This window comes from Scyliorhinus torazame, chromosome X (genome assembly GCF_047496885.1).
Source record: "Scyliorhinus torazame isolate Kashiwa2021f chromosome X, sScyTor2.1, whole genome shotgun sequence".
NCBI lineage: Eukaryota > Metazoa > Chordata > Chondrichthyes > Carcharhiniformes > Scyliorhinidae > Scyliorhinus > Scyliorhinus torazame.
In genome coordinates this window covers 15,919,211-15,937,286 of record NC_092738.1, presented here as the reverse complement: position 1 = coordinate 15,937,286, position 18,076 = coordinate 15,919,211, and the positions used below count along the sequence as shown (strand labels likewise).

At 54.0% G+C, this 18,076-nt stretch overlaps 1 protein-coding gene across 1 annotated transcript in view; it reads right to left on the bottom strand.

The window, feature by feature from the left end:
- LOC140405366 (aryl hydrocarbon receptor-like) overlaps nucleotides 1-15,814 on the bottom strand; it is a 172,996-nt gene extending 157,182 nt beyond the window's left edge. Inside the window, exon 1 of the mRNA XM_072493683.1 lies at nucleotides 15,668-15,814. Within this exon, the coding sequence (XP_072349784.1) occupies nucleotides 15,668-15,804 (137 nt within the window). The 5' untranslated portion in view covers nucleotides 15,805-15,814. The remainder of the gene's footprint in view (nucleotides 1-15,667) is intronic.
- Nucleotides 15,815-18,076: the final 2,262 nt, after the last annotated feature.

Genomic DNA, 18,076 nt, shown 5'->3' with positions numbered 1-18,076 from the left:
GCGGGGATGGGGAACATAGAACATAGAAAATACAGCACAGAACAGGCCCTTTGGCCCACGATGTTGTGCCGAACCTTTGTCCTAGATTAATCATAGATTATCATTAAATTTACAGTGCAGAAGGAGGCCATTCCGCCCCTCGAGTCTGCACCGGCTCTTGGAAAGAGCACCCTACCCAAACTCAACACCTCCACCCAACACCAAGGGCAATTTGGACATTAAGGGCAATTTATCATTGGCCAATTCACCTAACCCGCACATCTTTGGACTGTGGGAGGAAACCGGAGCACCCGGAGGAAACCCACGCAGACACGGGGAGGACGTGCAGACTCCGCACAGACAGTGACCCAAGCCGGAATCGAACCTGGGACCCTGGAGCTGTGAAGCATTGTGCTATCCACAATGCTACCGTGCTGCCCTTAAGAACAAATAAATCTACACTATATCATTTTACCGTAATCCATGTACCTATCCAATAGCTGCTTGAAGGTCCCTAATGTTTCCGACTCAACTACTTCCACAGGCAGTGCATTCCATGCCCCCACTACTCTCTGGGTAAAGAACCTACCTCTGACATCCCCCCTATATCTTCCACCTTTCACCTTAAATTTATGTCCCCTTGTAATGGTTTGTTCCACCCGGGGAAAAAGTCTCTGACTGTCTACTCTATCTATTCCCCTGATCATCTTATAAACCTCTATCAAGTCACCCCTCATCCTTCTCCGTTCTAATGAGAAAAGGCCTAGCACCCTCAACCTTTCCTCGTAAGGCCTACTCTCCATTCCAGGCAACATCCTGGTAAATCTTCTTTGCACCTTTTCCAAAGTTTCCACATCCTTCCTAAAATGAGGCGACCAGAACTGTACACAGTACTCCAGATGTGGCCTTACCAAAGTTTTGTCCAGCTGCATCATCACCTCACGGCTCTTAAATTCAATCCCTCTGTTAATGAACGCGAGCACACCATAGGCCTTCTTCACAGCTCTACCCACTTGAGTGGCAACTTTCAAAGATGTATGAACATAGACCCCAAGATCTCGCTGCTCCTCCACATTGCCAAGAACTCTACCGTTAACCCTGTATTCCGCATTCATATTTGTCCTTCCAAAATGGACAACCTCACACTTTTCAGGGTTAAACTCCATCTGCCACTTCTCAGCCCAGCTCTGCATCCTATCTATGTCTCTTTACAGCCGACAACAGCCGTCCTTACTATCCACAACTCCACCAATCTTCGGGAGAAATGTCTTCACTCAGAGGGTGGTGAAGCTGTGGAATTCGCTACCACAGGAGGCTGTGGAGATCAAGTCACTGAATTTAAGAAGGAAATAGATAGACTCTAAAGGTATCGAGGGGTATGGTGAGAGCCCGTTGAGATGGAGGGTTAGCCATGGTCGAATGGGGACATAAATCGGGGCAGGTTTGGTCTGCTTGCTAATCTGCTGATGCATCATTCCGAACTTGTGACCTTTCACCCCCACCCCAACGTGCGTACAATGGGGGAAGTGATTCACACCCCACTGAGGACAAAGCTCCACCCACTCCTCGAGGCGTGCCAAATTTCCTGTGCCGCCTACGTAAAGTCAAAGTGGCCCTGCTGACTGGCAAAGCCAGGTTTGCTGACAAAGATGGGCTCGGTGCCAATCATATCGCCAGCCACCGCGCGCGCAACAAATAGTTCCAATGTCCGATCCAGCAAAAGTAAAAATACCTCGGCCCTCTTAAATATCAAAAAAGCGTCACAGGCACTCACACTCCAGCGGAGGCTACCTGGGAGTTTCTACACTCATGGCGACTGTGACAACACTGTTGTATAAAAACGTGAGCAGGCTATTTTGTTCGCCCATTCAATACGATCAAGGTTGGTGTGTACCTCCGCTTAATTCACCCATATCTCTCCCCTCGTAAATCTATCAATCTCAGTCTCAAAAGCCTTCTCAGTGGAAGAATATAGATTTCTGGTAAAATAGCAAGAAAGAACATATCCAAGAACTGAAACAAACAAAAACCTCAAAGGTGTTGCTATAAAAGTGGCAGGTTCGATGGCTCTTTCCTGTGTGCTGCATCAAATTGTTTCAAAGCTGCACAAAATAGATGGTGGTGGTGGTGGGAGGGGGGGGGGCAAAGGCAACAGGATTGCTACGACGTTGAAGGGGGCAATTCGGCCCATCCTGTCTCCACTGGCTTCTCAAACGAGCATCGTGACTTAGTGCCATTCCTGCCTTTTCCCCGTACCCCTGCTCATTGTTTCTGTTCAAATAATCATCTAACACCCTCTTAAATGCCTCGATTGAACCTGCCTCCACCACACTCACAGACAGTGTGTCCGAGATCCTAACCACTCGCTGTGTGAACCTGCCTCCACCACACTCACAGACAGTGCATCCAAGATCCTAACCACTCGCTGTGTGAACCTGCCTCCACCACACTCTCAGACAGTGCATTCCCAGACCCCAAACCACTCGCTCTGTGAATCTGCCTCCACCACACTCTCAGACAGTACATCCCAGATCCTAACCACTCGCTGTGTGAACCTGCCTCCACCACACTCACAGACAGTGCATCCCAGATCCTAACCACTCGCTGTGTGAATCTGCCTCCACCACACTCTCAGACAGTGCATCCCAGATCCTAACCACTCGCTGTGTGAATCTGCCTCCACCACACTCTCAGTCAGTACATCCCAGATCCTAACCACTCGCTGTGTGAACCTGCCTCCACCACACTCACAGACAGTGCATCCCAGATCCTAACCACTCGCTGTGTGAACCTGCCTCCACCACACTCACAGACAGTGAATCCCAGATCCTAACTACTCGCTGTGTGAACCTGCCTCCACCACACTCACAGACAGTGCATCCCAGATCCTAACCACTCGCTGTGTGAACCTGCCTCCACCACACTCACAGACAGTGCATTCCAGACCCCAAACCACTCGCTCAGTGAATCTGCCTCCACCACACTCACAGACAGTGCGTCCCAGACCCTAACCACTCGCTGTGTGAACCTGCCTCCACCAAACTCACAGACAGTGCACTCCAGACCCCAAACCACTCGCTGTGTGAACCTGCCTCCACCACACTCCCAGACAGTGCATCCCAGATCCTAACTACTCGCTGTGTGATCCTGCCTCCACCACACTCCCAGACAGTGCATTCCAGATCCTAATCACTCGCTGTGTGAACCTGCCTCCACCACACTCCCAGACAGTGCATTCCAGATCCTAACCACTCGCTGTGTGACCCTGCCTCCACCACACTCCCAGACAGTGCCTCCCAGATCCTAACCACTCACTGTGTGAACCTGCCTCCACCACACTCCCAGACAGTGCATTGCAGACCCCAAACCACTCGCTCAGTGAATCTGAATCTGCCTCCACCACACTCATAGACAGTGCGTCCCAGACCCTAACCACTCGCTGTGTGAACCTGCCTCCACCACACTCACAGACAGTGCACTCCAGACCCCAAACCACTCGCTGTGTGAACCTGCCTCCACCACACTCCCAGACAGTGCATTCCAGATCCTAACCACTCGCTGTGTGAACCTGCCTCCACCACACTCACAGACAGTGCATCCCAGATCCTAACCACTCGCTGTGTGACCCTGCCTCCACCACACTCCCAGACAGTGCATTCCAGATCCTAATCACTCGCTGTGTGAACCTGCCTCCACCACACTCCCAGACAGTGCATTCCAGATCCTAACCACTCGCTGTGTGAACCTGCCTCCACCACACTCCCGGACAGTGCATCCCAGATCCTAACCACTCGCTGTGTGAACCTGCCTCCACCACACTCCCAGACAGTGCATCCCAGACCCTAACCACTCGCTGTGTGAATCTGCCTCCACCACACTCTCAGACAGTGAATCCCAGACCCTAACCACTCGCTGTGTGAATCTGCCTCCACCACACTCACAGAAAGTGCGACCAGACCCTAACCACTCGCTGTGTGAACCTGCCTCCACCACACTCACAGAAAGTGCGTCCCAGACCCTAACCACTCGCTGTGTGAACCTGCCTCCACCACACTCACAGACAGTGCGTCCCAGATCCTAACCACTCGCTGTGTGAACCTGCCTCCACCACACTCCCAGACAGTGCATCCCAGATCCTAACCACTCGCTGTGTGAACCTGCCTCCACCGCACTCACAGACAGTGCGTCCCAGACCCTAACCACTTGCTGTGTGAACCTGCCTCCACCACACTCACAGACAGTGCATCCCAGATCCTAACCACTTGCTGTGTGAACCTGCCTCCACCACACTCACAGACAGTGCGTCCCAGACCCTAACCACTCGCTGTGTGAACCTGCCTCCACCACACTCACAGACAGTGCATCCCAGACCGTAACCACTCGCTGTGTGAACCTGCCTCCACCACATTCTCAGACAGTGCATCTCAGATCCTAACCACTCGCTGTGTGAACCTGCCTCCACCGCACTCACAGACAGTGCGTCCCAGACCCTAACCACTCGCAGTGTGAACCTGCCTCCACCACACTCTCAGACAGTGCATTCCAGACCCCAAACCACTCGCTGTGTGAACCTGCCTCCACCACACTCACAGACAGTGCATTCCAGACCCCAAGCCACTCGCTGTGTGACCCTGCCTCCACCACACTCACAGACAGTGCATCCCAGATCCTAACCACTCGCTGTGTGAACCTGCCTCCACCACACTCACAGACAGTGCATCCCAGACCGTAACCACTCGCTGTGTGAACCTGCGTCCACCACATTCACAGACAGTGCATCCAAGATCCTATCCACTCACTGTGTGAACCTGCCTCCACCACACTCTCAGACAGTGAATCCCAGACCCTAACCACTCGCTGTGTGAATCTGCCTCCACCACACTCACAGAAAGTGCGACCAGAACCTAACCACTCGCTGTGTGAACCTGCCTCCACCACACTCACAGACAGTGCATCCCAGATCCTAACCACTCGCTGTGTGAATCTGCCTCCACCACACTCCCAGACAGTGCGTCCCAGACCCTAACCACTCGCTGTGTGAACCTGCCTCCACCACACTCACAGACAGTGCATCCCAGACCCTAACCACTCGCTGTGTGAACCTGCCTCCACCACATTCTCAGACAGTGCATCTCAGATCCTAACCACTCGCTGTGTGAACCTGCCTCCACCGCACTCACAGACATTGCGTCCCAGACCCTAACCACTCGCAGTGTGAACCTGCCTCCACCACACTCTCAGACAGTGCATTCCAGACCCCAAACCACTCGCTGTGTGAACCTGCCTCCACCACACTCACAGACAGTGCATTCCAGACCCCAAGCCACTCGCTGTGTGACCCTGCCTCCACCACACTCACAGACAGTGCATCTCAGATCCTAACCACTCGCTGTGTGAACCTGCCTCCACCACACTCACAGACAGTGCATCCCAGACCGTAACCACTCGCTGTGTGAACCTGCCTCCACCACATTCACAGACAGTTCATCCAAGATCCTATCCACTCACTGTGTGAACCTGCCTCCACCACACTCTCAGACAGTGAATCCCAGACCCTAACCACTCGCTGTGTGAATCTGCCTCCACCACACTCACAGAAAGTGCGACCAGACCCTAACCACTCGCTGTGTGAACCTGCCTCCACCACACTCACAGAAAGTGCGTCCCAGACCCTAACCACTCGCTGTGTGAACCTGCCTCCACCGCACTCACAGACAGTGCGTCCCAGATCCTAACCACTCGCAGTGTGAACCTGCCTCCACCACACTCTCAGACAGTGCATTCCAGACCCCAAACCACTCGCTGTGTGAACCTGCCTCCACCACACTCACAGACAGTGCATTCCAGACCCCAAGCCACTCGCTGTGTGAACCCGCCGCCACCACACTCACAGACAGTGCATCCCAGATCCTAACCACTCACTGTGTGAACCTGCCTCCACCACACTCTCAGACAGTGAATCCCAGACCCTAACCACTCGCTGTGTGAATCTGCCTCCACCACACTCGCGGAAAGTGCGACCAGACCCTAACCACTCGCTGTGTGAACCTGCCTCCACCACACTCACAGAAAGTGCGTCCCAGACCCTAACCACTCGCTGTGTGAACCTGCCTCCACGGCACTCACAGACAGTGCGTCCCAGATCCTAACCACTTGCTGTGTGAACCTGCCTCCACCACACTCACAGACAGTGCGTCCCAGACCCTAACCACTCGTTGTGTGAACCTGCCTCCACCACACTCACAGGCAGTGCGTCCCAGATCCTAACCACTCGCTGTGTGCACCTGCCTCCACCACACTCACAGACAGTGCATCCCAGAGCGTAACCACTCGCTGTGTGAACCTGCCTCCACCACACTCTCAGACAGTGCATCTGAGATCCTAACCACTCGCTGTGTGAACCTGCCTCCACCGCACTCACAGACAGTGCGTCCCAGACCCTAACCACTCGCAGTGTGAACCTGCCTCCACCACACTCTCAGACAGTGCATTCCAGACCCCAAACCACTCGCTGTGTGAACCTGCCTCCACCACACTCACAGACAGTGCATCCCAGATCCTAACCACTCGCTCAGTGAATCTGCCTCCACCACACTCACAGACAGTGCATCTCAGATCCTAACCACTCACTGTGTGAATCTGCCTCCACCACAGTCACAGACAGTGCATCCTAGATTCTAACCACTCGCTGTGTGAACCTGCCTCCACCACACTCTCAGACAGTGCATCTCAGATCCTAATCAGTCGCTGTGTGAACCTGCCTCCACCACACTCACAGACATTGCATCCCAGATCCTAACCACTCGCTGTGTGAACCTGCCTCCACCACACTCACAGACAGTGCATCCCAGATCCTAACCACTCGCTGTGTGAACCTGCCTCCACCACACTCACAGACAGTGCATCCAAGATCCTAACCACTCGCTGTGTGAACCTGCCTCCACCACACTCACAGACAGTACATTCCAGACCCCAAACCACTTGCTGTGTGAACCTGCCTCCACCACACTCACAGACAGTGCATCCCAGATCCTAACCACTCGCTGTGTGAACCTGCCACCACCACACTCACAGACAGTGCATCCCAGATCCTAACCACTTGCTGTGTGAACCTGCCTCCACCACACTCACAGACAGTGCATCCCAGATCCTAACCACTCGCTGTGTGAACCTGCCTCCACCACACTCACAGGCAGTGCATCCCAGATCCTAACCACTTGCTGTGTGAACCTGCCTCCACCATACTCACAGACAGTGCATTCCAGATCCTAACCACTCGCTGTGTGAACCTGCCTCCACCACACTCACAGACAGTGCATCCCAGATCCTAACCACTCGCTGTGTGAACCTGCCTCCACCACACTCTCAGGCAGTGCATTCCAGACCCTAACCACTCGCTGTGTGAACCTGCCTCCACCACACTCACAGACAGTGCACTCCAGACCCCAAACCACTTGCTGTGTGAACCTGCCTCCACCACACTCACAGACAGTGCATTCCAGATCCTAACCACTCGCTGTGTGAACCTGCCTCCACCACACTCACAGACAGTGCATTCCAGATCCTAACCACTCGCTGTGTGAACCTGCCTCCACCACACTCTCAGACACTGCATTCCAGACCCTAACCACTTGCTGTGTGAACCTGCCTCCACCACACTCACAGTCAGTGCATCCCAGATCCTAACCACTCGCTGTGTGAACCTGCCTCCACCACACTCACAGACAGTGCATCCCAGATCCTAACCACTCGCTGTGTGAACCTGCCTCCACCACACTCACAGACAGTGCATTCCAGATCCTAACCACTCGCTGTGTGAACCTGCCTCCACCACACTCTCAGACAGTGCATTCCAGACCCTAACCACTTGCTGTGTGAACCTGCCTCCACCACACTCACAGACAGTGCATCCCAGATCCTAAACACTTGCTGTGTGAACCTGCCTCCACCAAACTCACAGACAGTGCATCCCAGATCCTAACCACTCGCTGTGTGAACCTGCCTCCACCACACTCTCAGACAGTACATTCCAGACCCCAAACCACTTGCTGTGTGAACCTGCCTCCACCACACTCACAGACCGTGCATCCCAGATCCTAACCACTCACTGTGTGAACCTGCCTCCACCACACTCCCAGACAGTGCATCCCAGATCCTAACCACTCGCTGTGTGACCCTGCCTCCACCACACTCCCAGACAGTGCATTCCAGATCCTAACCACTCGCTGTGTGAACCTGCCTCCACCACACTCCCAGACAGTGCATCCCAGATCCTAACCACTCGCTGTGTGAACCTGTCTCCACCATACTCTCAGACAGTGCATCCCAGATCCTAACGACTCGCTGTGTGAACCTGCCTCCACCACACTCACAGACAGTGCATCCAAGATCCTATCCACTCACTGTGTGAACCTGCCTCCACCACACTCACAGACAGTGCATTCCAGGCCCTAACCACTCACTGTGTGAATCTGCCTCCACCACACTCACAGACAGTGCAACCCAGATCCTAACCACTCGCTGTGTGAACCTGCCTCCACCGCACTCTCAGACAGTGCATTCCAGACCCCAAACCACTCGCTGTGTGAACCTGCCTCCACCGCACTCACAGACAGTGCGTCCCAGACGCTAACCACTCGCTGTGTCAACCTGCCTCCACCACACTCACAGGCAGTGCGTCCCAGATCCTAACCACTCGCTGTGTGAACCTGCCTCCACCACACTCACAGACAGTGCATCCCAGACCGTAACCATTCGCTGTGTGAACCTGCCTCCACCACATTCTCAGACAGTGCATCTCAGATCCTAACCACTCGCTGTGTGAACCTGCCTCCACCGCACTCTCAGACAGTGCATTCCAGACCCCAAACCGCTCGCTGTGTGAACCTGCCTCCACCACACTCACAGACAGTGCATTCCAGACCCCAAGCCACTCGCTGTGTGAACCCGCCGCCACCACACTCACAGACAGAGCATCACAGATCCTAACCACTCGCTGTGTGAACCTGCCTCCACCACACTCACAGACAGTGCATCCCAGATCGTAACCTCTCGCTGTGTGAACCTGCCTCCACCACATTCTCAGACAGTGCATCCAAGATCCTATCCACTCACTGTGTGAACCTGCCTCCACCACACTCACAGGCAGTGCGTCCCAGATCCTAACCACTCGCTGTGTGAACCTGCCTCCACCACACTCACAGACAGTGCATCCCAGATCGTAACCTCTCGCTGTGTGAACCTGCCTCCACCACACTCTCAGACAGTGCATCTCAGATACTAACCACTCGCAGTGTGAACCTGCCTCCACCACACTCTCAGACAGTGTATTCCAGACCCCAAAACACTCGCTGTGTGAACCTGCCTCCACCACACTCACAGACAGTGCATTCCAGTCCCCAAGCCACTCGCTGTGTGAACCCGCCGCCACCACACTCACAGACAGTGCATGCCAGATCCTAACCACTCGCTGTGTGAACCTGCCTCCACCACACTCACAGACAGTGCATCCCAGACTGTAACCACTCGCTGTGTGAACCTGCCTCCACCACACTCACAGACAGTGCATCCAAGATCCTATCCACTCACTGTGTGAACCTGCCTCCACCACACTCTCAGACAGTGAATCCCAGACCCTAACCACTCGCTGTGTGAACCTGCCTCCACCACACTCACAGAAAGTGCGTCCCAGACCCTAACCACTCGCTGTGTGAACCTGCCTCCACCGCACTCACAGACAGTGCGTCTAAGACCCTAACCACTTGCTGTGTGAACCTGCCTCCAGCACACTCACAGACAGTGCGTCCCAGATCCTAACCACTTGCTGTGTGAACCTGCCTCCACCACACTCACAGACAGTGTGTCCCAGACCCTAACCACTCGCTGTGTGAACCTGCCTCCACCACACTCACAGGCAGTGCGTCCCAGATCCTAACCACTCGCTGTGTGAACCTGCCTCCACCACACTCACAGACAGTGCATCCCAGACCGTAACCACTCGCTGTGTGAACCTGCCTCCACCACACTCTCAGACAGTGCATCTCAGATCCTAACCACTCGCTGTGTGAACCTGCCTCCACCACACTCACAGACAGTGCATCCCAGACCGTAACCACTCGCTGTGTGAACCTGCCTCCACCGCACTCACAGACAGTGCGTCCCAGACCCTAACCACTCGCAGTGTGAACCTGCCTCCACCACACTCTCAGACAGTGCATTCCAGACCCCAAACCACTCGCTGTGTGAACCTGCCTCCACCACACTCACAGACAGTGCATTCCAGACCCCAAGTCACTCGCTGTGTGAACCCGCCGCCACCACACTCACAGTGCATCCCAGATCCTAACCACTCGCTGTGTGAACCTGCCTCCACCACACTCACAGACAGTGCATCCCAGACCGTAACCACTCGCTGTGTGAACCTGCCTCCACCACACTCTCAGACAGTGCATCTCAGATCCTAACCACTCGCTGTGTGAACCTGCCTCCACCACACTCCCAGACAGTGCATTTCAGACCCCAAACCACTCGCTGTGTGAACCTGCCTCCACCACACTCACAGACAGTGCATCCCAGATCCTAACAACTCGCTGTGTGAACCTGCCTCCACCACACTCACAGACAGTGCATCCCAGATCCTAACCACTCGCTGTGTGAACCTGCCTCCACCACACTCACAGACAGTGCATCCCAGATCCTAACCACTCGCTGTGTGAACCTGCCTCCACCACACTCTCAGACAGTACATTCCAGACCCCCAAACCACTTGCTGTGTGAACCTGCCTCCACCACAGTCACAGACAGTGCATTCCTGACCCCAAACCACTTGCTCAGTGAATCTGCCTCCACCACACTCACAGACAGTGCATCTCAGATCCTAACCACTCGCTGTGTGAATCTGCCTCCACCACACTCACAGACAGTGCATCTCAGATCCTAACCACTCACTGTGTGAATCTGCCTCCACCACAGTCACAGACAGTGCATCCTAGATCCTAACCACTCGCTGTGTGAACCTGCCTCCACCACACTCTCAGACAGTGCATCTCAGATCCTAATCAGTCGCTGTGTGAACCTGCCTCCACCACACTCACAGACATTGCATCCCAGATCCTAACCACTCGCTGTGTGAACCTGCCTCCACCACACTCACAGACAGTGCATCCCAGATCCTAACCACTCGCTGTGTGAACCTGCCTCCACCACACTCTCAGACAGTGCATCCAAGATCCTAACCACTCGCTGTGTGAACCTGCCTCCACCACACTCTCAGACAGTACATTCCAGACCCCAAACCACTTGCTGTGTGAACCTGCCTCCACCTCACTCACAGACAGTGCATCCCAGATCCTAACCACTCGCTGTGTGAACCTGCCACCACCACACTCACAGACAGTGCATCCCAGATCCTAACCACTTGCTGTGTGAACCTGCCTCCACCACACTCACAGACAGTGCATCCCAGATCCTAACCACTCGCTGTGTGAACCTGCCTCCACCACACTCACAGGCAGTGCATCCCAGATCCTAACCACTTGCTGTGTGAACCTGCCTCCACCATACTCACAGACAGTGCATTCCAGATCCTAACCACTCGCTGTGTGAACCTGCCTCCACCACACTCACAGACAGTGCATCCCAGATCCTAACCACTCGCTGTGTGAACCTGCCTCCACTACTCTCACAGACAGTGCATTCCAGATCCTAACCACTCGCTGTGTGAACCTGCCTCCACCACACTCACAGCCAGTGCACTCCAGATCCTAACCACTCGCTGTGTGAACCTGCCTCCACCACACTCACAGACAGTGCACTCCAGACCCCAAACCACTTGCTGTGTGAACCTGCCTCCACCACACTCACAGACAGTGCATTCCAGATCCTAACCACTCGCTGTGTGAACCTGCCTCCACCACACTCACAGACAGTGCATTCCAGATCCTAACCACTCGCTGTGTGAACCTGCCTCCACCACTCTCAGACAGTGCATTCCAGACCCTAACCACTCGCTGTGTGAACCTGCCTCCACCACACTCACAGACAGTGCCTCCCAGATCCTAACCACTCGCTGTGTGAACCTGCCTCCACCACACTCACAGACAGTGCATCCCCGATCCTAACCACTCGCTGTGTGAACCTGCCTCCACCACACTCTCAGACAGTACATTCCAGACCCCAAACCACTTGCTGTGTGAACCTGCCTCCACCACACTCACAGACAGTGCATCCCAGATCCTAACCACTCGCTGTGTGAACCTGCCTCCACCACACTCTCAGACAGTACATTCCAGACCCCAAACCACTTGCTGTGTGAACCTGCCTCCACCACACACACAGACAGTGCATCCCAGATCCTAACCACTCGCTGTGTGAACCTGCCTCCACCACACTCTCAGACAGTACATTCCAGACCCCAAACCACTTGCTGTGTGAACCTGCCTCCACCACACTCACAGACAGTGCATCCCAGATCCTAACCACTCGCTGTGTGAACCTGCCTCCACCACACTCACAGGCAGTGCATTCCAGATCCTAACCACTTGCTGTGTGAACCTGCCTCCACCACACTCACAGACAGTGCATTCCAGATCCTAACCACTCGCTGTGTGAACCTGCCTCCACCACACTCTCAGGCAGTGCATTCCAGACCCTAACCACTCGCTGTGTGAACCTGCCTCCACCACACTCACAGACAGTGAATCCCAGATCCTAACCACTCGCTGTGTGAACCTGCCTCCACCACACTCACAGACAGTGCACTCCAGACCCCAAACCACTTGCTGTGTGAACCTGCCTCCACCACACTCACAGACAGTGCATCCCAGATCCTAACCACTCGCTGTGTGAACCTGCCTCCACCACACTCACAGACAGTGCATTCCAGATCCTAACCACTCGCTGTGTGAAAAAGTTTTTTTTACACCACATTTGCATCTTTTGCAAATCATTTTAAATCTGTTCCCTCTCGTTCCAGATCCTTTTACGAGTGGGAGCAGTTTCTCCCCGTCTACTCTGTCCAGCCCCCTCATGATTTTGAACATCTCTATCAAGTCTCCTCTTAGCCTTCTTCTCTCCAAGGAGAACAGTCCCAATCTCTCCAATCTATCCTCACAACTGAAGTTTCCCGTCCTGGAACCGTTCTTGTAAACCTCTTCCGCTCTCTCCAATGTGTTCACATCCTTCCCATAGTGTGGACCTCAGAACTGTGCACAGTATTCCAGCTGAGGTCTAACTAGTGTCTTGTATAAGTTCAGCGTAACCTCCTTGTTCTTGTACCCTCTGTCCCTATTAATAGAGCCCAGAATACTCTTTGTTAACTGCTTTCCCCACAGGTCCTGCCGTCTATGCACATCTACCCCAGGTCCCTCTGCTCCTGCACACACTTTAGAATTGTATCCTTTATTTTATATTGTCTGGTCATTTTCTTCCTGACAAAATGCATCACCTCACACTTAACATCACATAGCTTCTCCACATTCCTAACACTTCTCCGTATTAAACTTCATCTGCCATTTATCTGCCCACTCCACTAACTTGTCACTGTCCCTTTGAAGTTCTACACTGTCCTCTTAGACTGCGTGCAAACTTCACACAGTCAACCAAGGCCAGAATTGAACCCTGATGCTGTGAGGCAGCAGTGCTAACCACTGTGCCACCATGCCGTCCTTATGGGTTATTTATAAGCTTTCTTTAGAATATTAATTTACGGGACATGGGTATCGCTGGCGAGGCCTAGAATTTATTGCCCATCCCTAATTGCCCCTTGAGAAGGTGGTGGTGATCTGCCTTCTTGAACCTCTGCAGTCCATGTGGTGTAGGTACAGCCACTGTGCTGCTAGGAAGGGAGTTCCAAGATTTTTAGGGCGGTACAGTGGTTAGCACTGCTGCCTCACAGCTCCAGGGACCCGGGTTCAATTCTTGCATCGGGTGACTGTCTGTTTTCTTTTCCCCAATTAAGGGGCGATTTAGTGTGGCCAATCCACCTACCCTGCACATCTTTGGGTTGTGGGGGTGAAACCCACACAGACATGGGGAGAATGTGCAAACTCCACACGGACAGTGACCCGGGTCCGGGATCAAACCAGGATCCTCAGTGCCGTAGGCAGCAGTGCTAACAACTGCACCCTCGGGTGACTGTCTGTGTGGAGTTTGCATGTTCTCCCCGTGTCTGCGTGGGTTTCCTCCGGGTGCTCCGGTTTCCTCCCACAAGTCCAACGATGTGCAGGTTAGGTGGATTGGCCATGATAAAGTGCCCCTTAAGTGTCCAAAAAGGTTAGGTGGGGTTACTGGGTTACAGGAATAGGGTGGAGATGTGGGCTTAAGTTGGGTGCTCTTTCCAAGGGCCGGTGTAGACTCGATGGGCCGAATGGCCTCCTTCTGCATTGTAAAGTCTATGAAACTATGATTTTGCCCCAGCGACAGTGAAGGAACGGCCGATATATTTCCAAGTCAGGATGGTGAGTGACTTGGAGGGGAACCTCCAGGTGGTGGGGTTCCCAGGTACAGGGCAGCACGGTAGCATTGTGGATAGCACAATTGCTTCACAGCTCCAGGGTCCCAGGTTCGATTCCGGCTTGGGTCACTGTCTGTGCGGAGTCTGCACATCCTCCCCGTGTGTGCGTGGGTTTCCTCCGGGTGCTCCGGTTTCCTCCCACAGTCCAAAGATGTGCAGGTTAGGTGGATTGGTCATGACAAATTGTCCTTAGTGTCCAAAATTGTCCTTAGTGTTGGGTGGGGTTGCTGGGTTGTGGGGATGGGGTGGAGGTGTTGACCTTGGGTGGGTGCTCTTTCCAGGAGCCGGTGCAGACTCGATGGGCCGAGTGGCCTCCTTCTGCACTGTGGATTCTATGATAATCTACTGCCCATTTCCTTTTGGATCGGAGTGGTCGCGGGTTTTGAAGGAACCTTTGGTGAGTTGTTGCAGTGCATCTTGTAGATGGTACATACGTGGCTACCACTGTGCGTCGGTGGTGGAGGGAGTGAATGTTCTCAGTGGTGGGCGGGATGCCGCACGGAGCAGGCGGCTCGGTTGCGCAATATACTGGGTGATAATGCAACCTTTGAGCCAATGGTTCCTGAGCCAAGCTACCGACAGTGCCCGAGGTGAAATCAGAGTCAAAATAAAGAAAGCTTTTTTTAAAAAACACAGCAGATGGCATTCGCTGGCACCGAATAACAAGAGTTTGGTAGAGAGCACAGAAATAAACAAAGGGGGAGGGGGAATTTATTCTCCACAACAGCTCAAACAAATGGAAATGTTTATTTACAATATTGTGTGCTTAAGTGGAAGAGGGAACAAACCAGAACCCCCGTGGAACGCAATTGAATCTGGCTGCCTGCCAAATACTCAGAAGTCCAAATGTTACCAAGTAAAACAACCCAGACAACAAGCTCAAGTCAACAAAACGCACAAAGCTACACAGACACCTGTAGATTCAAGGGGATTTCAAGGGACTGGTCGTGGGGAAGTGCTTACCCCAATTCCTGCATTGATGGTGCAGAATTCTCCCTCTCCCCCCCCCAAAAAAAACAAACCCCCCAAATCGTTGAAAATCCTCAATTGACAATTTCAGGTTAAAATCCGACAAACCTCTCAGTCGGTGCCGTTAAAAATGTTCTTTCAGGAGGGGAAAGGGGTTGAAATAAAGTGAGCAAAAGAGATTTCAAAGTGGAATGCTGAAACACTCACCTCTCGGGGTGCTGGGGCACCCTTTTCCTCTTTCTGCCCATGAAAATGTTCCTGGTACTGGCGATCATGTTGCAGAGGCCAGGGTGGGGTGAGGTCACCTGCGAAGACCCTGTGAGCCCGAGTGTTTGAGCTGACATCCTCCAAGTGAGCTGGATGGAGGAAGTGGTGAAACTGCAAGAGCTCTCTGAAATTGACGAGGGAAGAACCCTGGGGCTTGTAGTCTCCTCGACATGCACAACATGAATTAGTCATAACCCAGACAGACTGCTTTGGGATTACATCATTCATTGTGATTTCTATAGTTCCTCGTCAAATTGAAAGTCATACTATTATTCTATCAGCATTTAAACGAATAATTCCGGTACTAACTTGCGTGATTACTCGAGGCAGCACAAGATCTAGATGGATATATAGATATATTTACAAAGACTGCATCGTGAATCCATTAAATGGCATTTCCATCGCTGAATCACCCCACTATTTGAGCAGAACTGTAACTAAACCAGCCATATAAATACTGTGGCTACAAGAGCAGGTCAGAAGCTGGGAATCCTGCGGTGAGTAACTCACCTCCTGACTCCCCAAAGCCTGTCCACCATCTACAAGGCACAAGTGTGATGGAATACTCCCCACTTGCCTGGATGAGTGCAGCTCCCACCAACACTCAAGAAGCTCCACATGGCCCGTCTCCTGGTTGTTGGAAGGGGTGCTGTCAGCTGACAGGGGGGGCGGGAGAGGGTTGGAGAGGGGGGCTGTCTCAGCGATTTATGGGAGAATTTTGAAGGAGGATAAGGTGTCCATGGAGTGGGTGAAGGCTAAATGGGAGGAGGGATTGTGGTGCGAGGTGCTGCGGAGGGTGAATGCCTCGACTTTGAGCGCAAAGTTGGGGCTGATAGAGGTGACGGTGGTGTACAGGGTGCACCTCACAAAGTCTAGGATGAGCTGGCCGGTTGAGGGGGTGGAGGATGTCTGCAAGTGATGCGGGAGGGATACTGCTAACCATGTACATCTGGGGCGAAATTCTCCGGTATCGGCGCGATGTCCGCCGACTGGCGCCCAAAATGGCACAAATCAGTCGGGTATCGCGCCGCCCCAAAGGTGCGGAATGCTCCGCATCTTGGGGGGCCGAGCCCCAACCTTAAGGGGCTAGGCCCGCGCCGGACTGATTTCCGCCCCGCCAGCTGGCGGAAAAGGCCTTTGGTGCCCCGCCAGCTGGCGCGGAAATGACATCTCCGGGCGGCGCATGCGCGGGAGCGTTAGCGGCCGCTGACGGCATTCCCGCGCATGCGCAATGGAGGGAGTCACCTCCGCCATGGTGGAGACCGTGGCGAAGGCGGAAGGAAAAGAGTGCCCCCATGGCACAGGCCCGCCCGCGGATCGGTGGGCCCCGATCGCGGGCCAGGCCACCGTGGGGGCACCCCCCGGGGTCAGATCGCCCCGCGCTCCCCCCAGGACCCCGGAGCCCGCCCACGCTGCCTTGTCCCGCCGGTAAGGTAGGTGGTTTAATCCACGCCGGCAGGACAGGCATTTTGGTGGCGGGACTTCGGCCCATCCGGGCCGGCGAATCGCGGGGCGGGGCCCGCCAACCGGCGCGGCGCGATTCCCGCCCCCGTCGAATATCCGGTGCCGGAGAATTCGGCAACCGGCGGGGGTGGGATTCACGCCAGCCCCCGGCGATTCTCCGACCCGGCGGGGGGTCGGAGAATCTCGCCCATGTTTTGTCCTACCCAAAGCTGGAAAGGTATTGGAAGGAGGTCTTCAACACCATTTCGAGAGTTCTGCATGTGAATTCCCGGCTGGGGTCACAGTCTGCGTGGAGTTTGCACGTTCTACCCGTGACTGCGTGGGTTTTCCAACTCTCCCAGCGCGGGAGCGTGGGTGCTCCAGTTTCCTCCCACAGTCCAAAGATGTGCAGGTTAGGTGGATTGGCCATGCTAAATTGCCCGTAGTGACCAAAAAGGTAGGAGGGGTTATTGGGCTACGGGGATAGGGTGGAGGGTGCTCGTTCCAAGTGTTGGTGCAGACTCGATGGGCTGAATGGCCTCCTTCTGCACTGTAAATTCTATGATTCTATGGTATGGAGCCCGGTCGCCTGGAAGCCATATTCAGGGTGTCGGGCCAGCTGGCGCTGCAGGCGGGGTACGGGGGCAGATGTCCTCACCTCATTGCTTGCTCGAACGCGGGTCTTGTTGGGGTGGAGATCAGCTTCCCCACCCTGGAGAAGGTGAAATTTGCACTGAGAGGCACAAGTGATGGGTTCCGCAAGAGTTGGGGTTTGTTCATGTTGCATTTTGGGAGAGTTGGTTACCATTGACTGTTGAGGGAGGGGCAGGAGGGAGGGAGGGGGAGGTAAGGGTGGGTGGGAGGCTTAATGTGTTGGGTAGGTTTTGTTACTGGTGTAAATTGTAA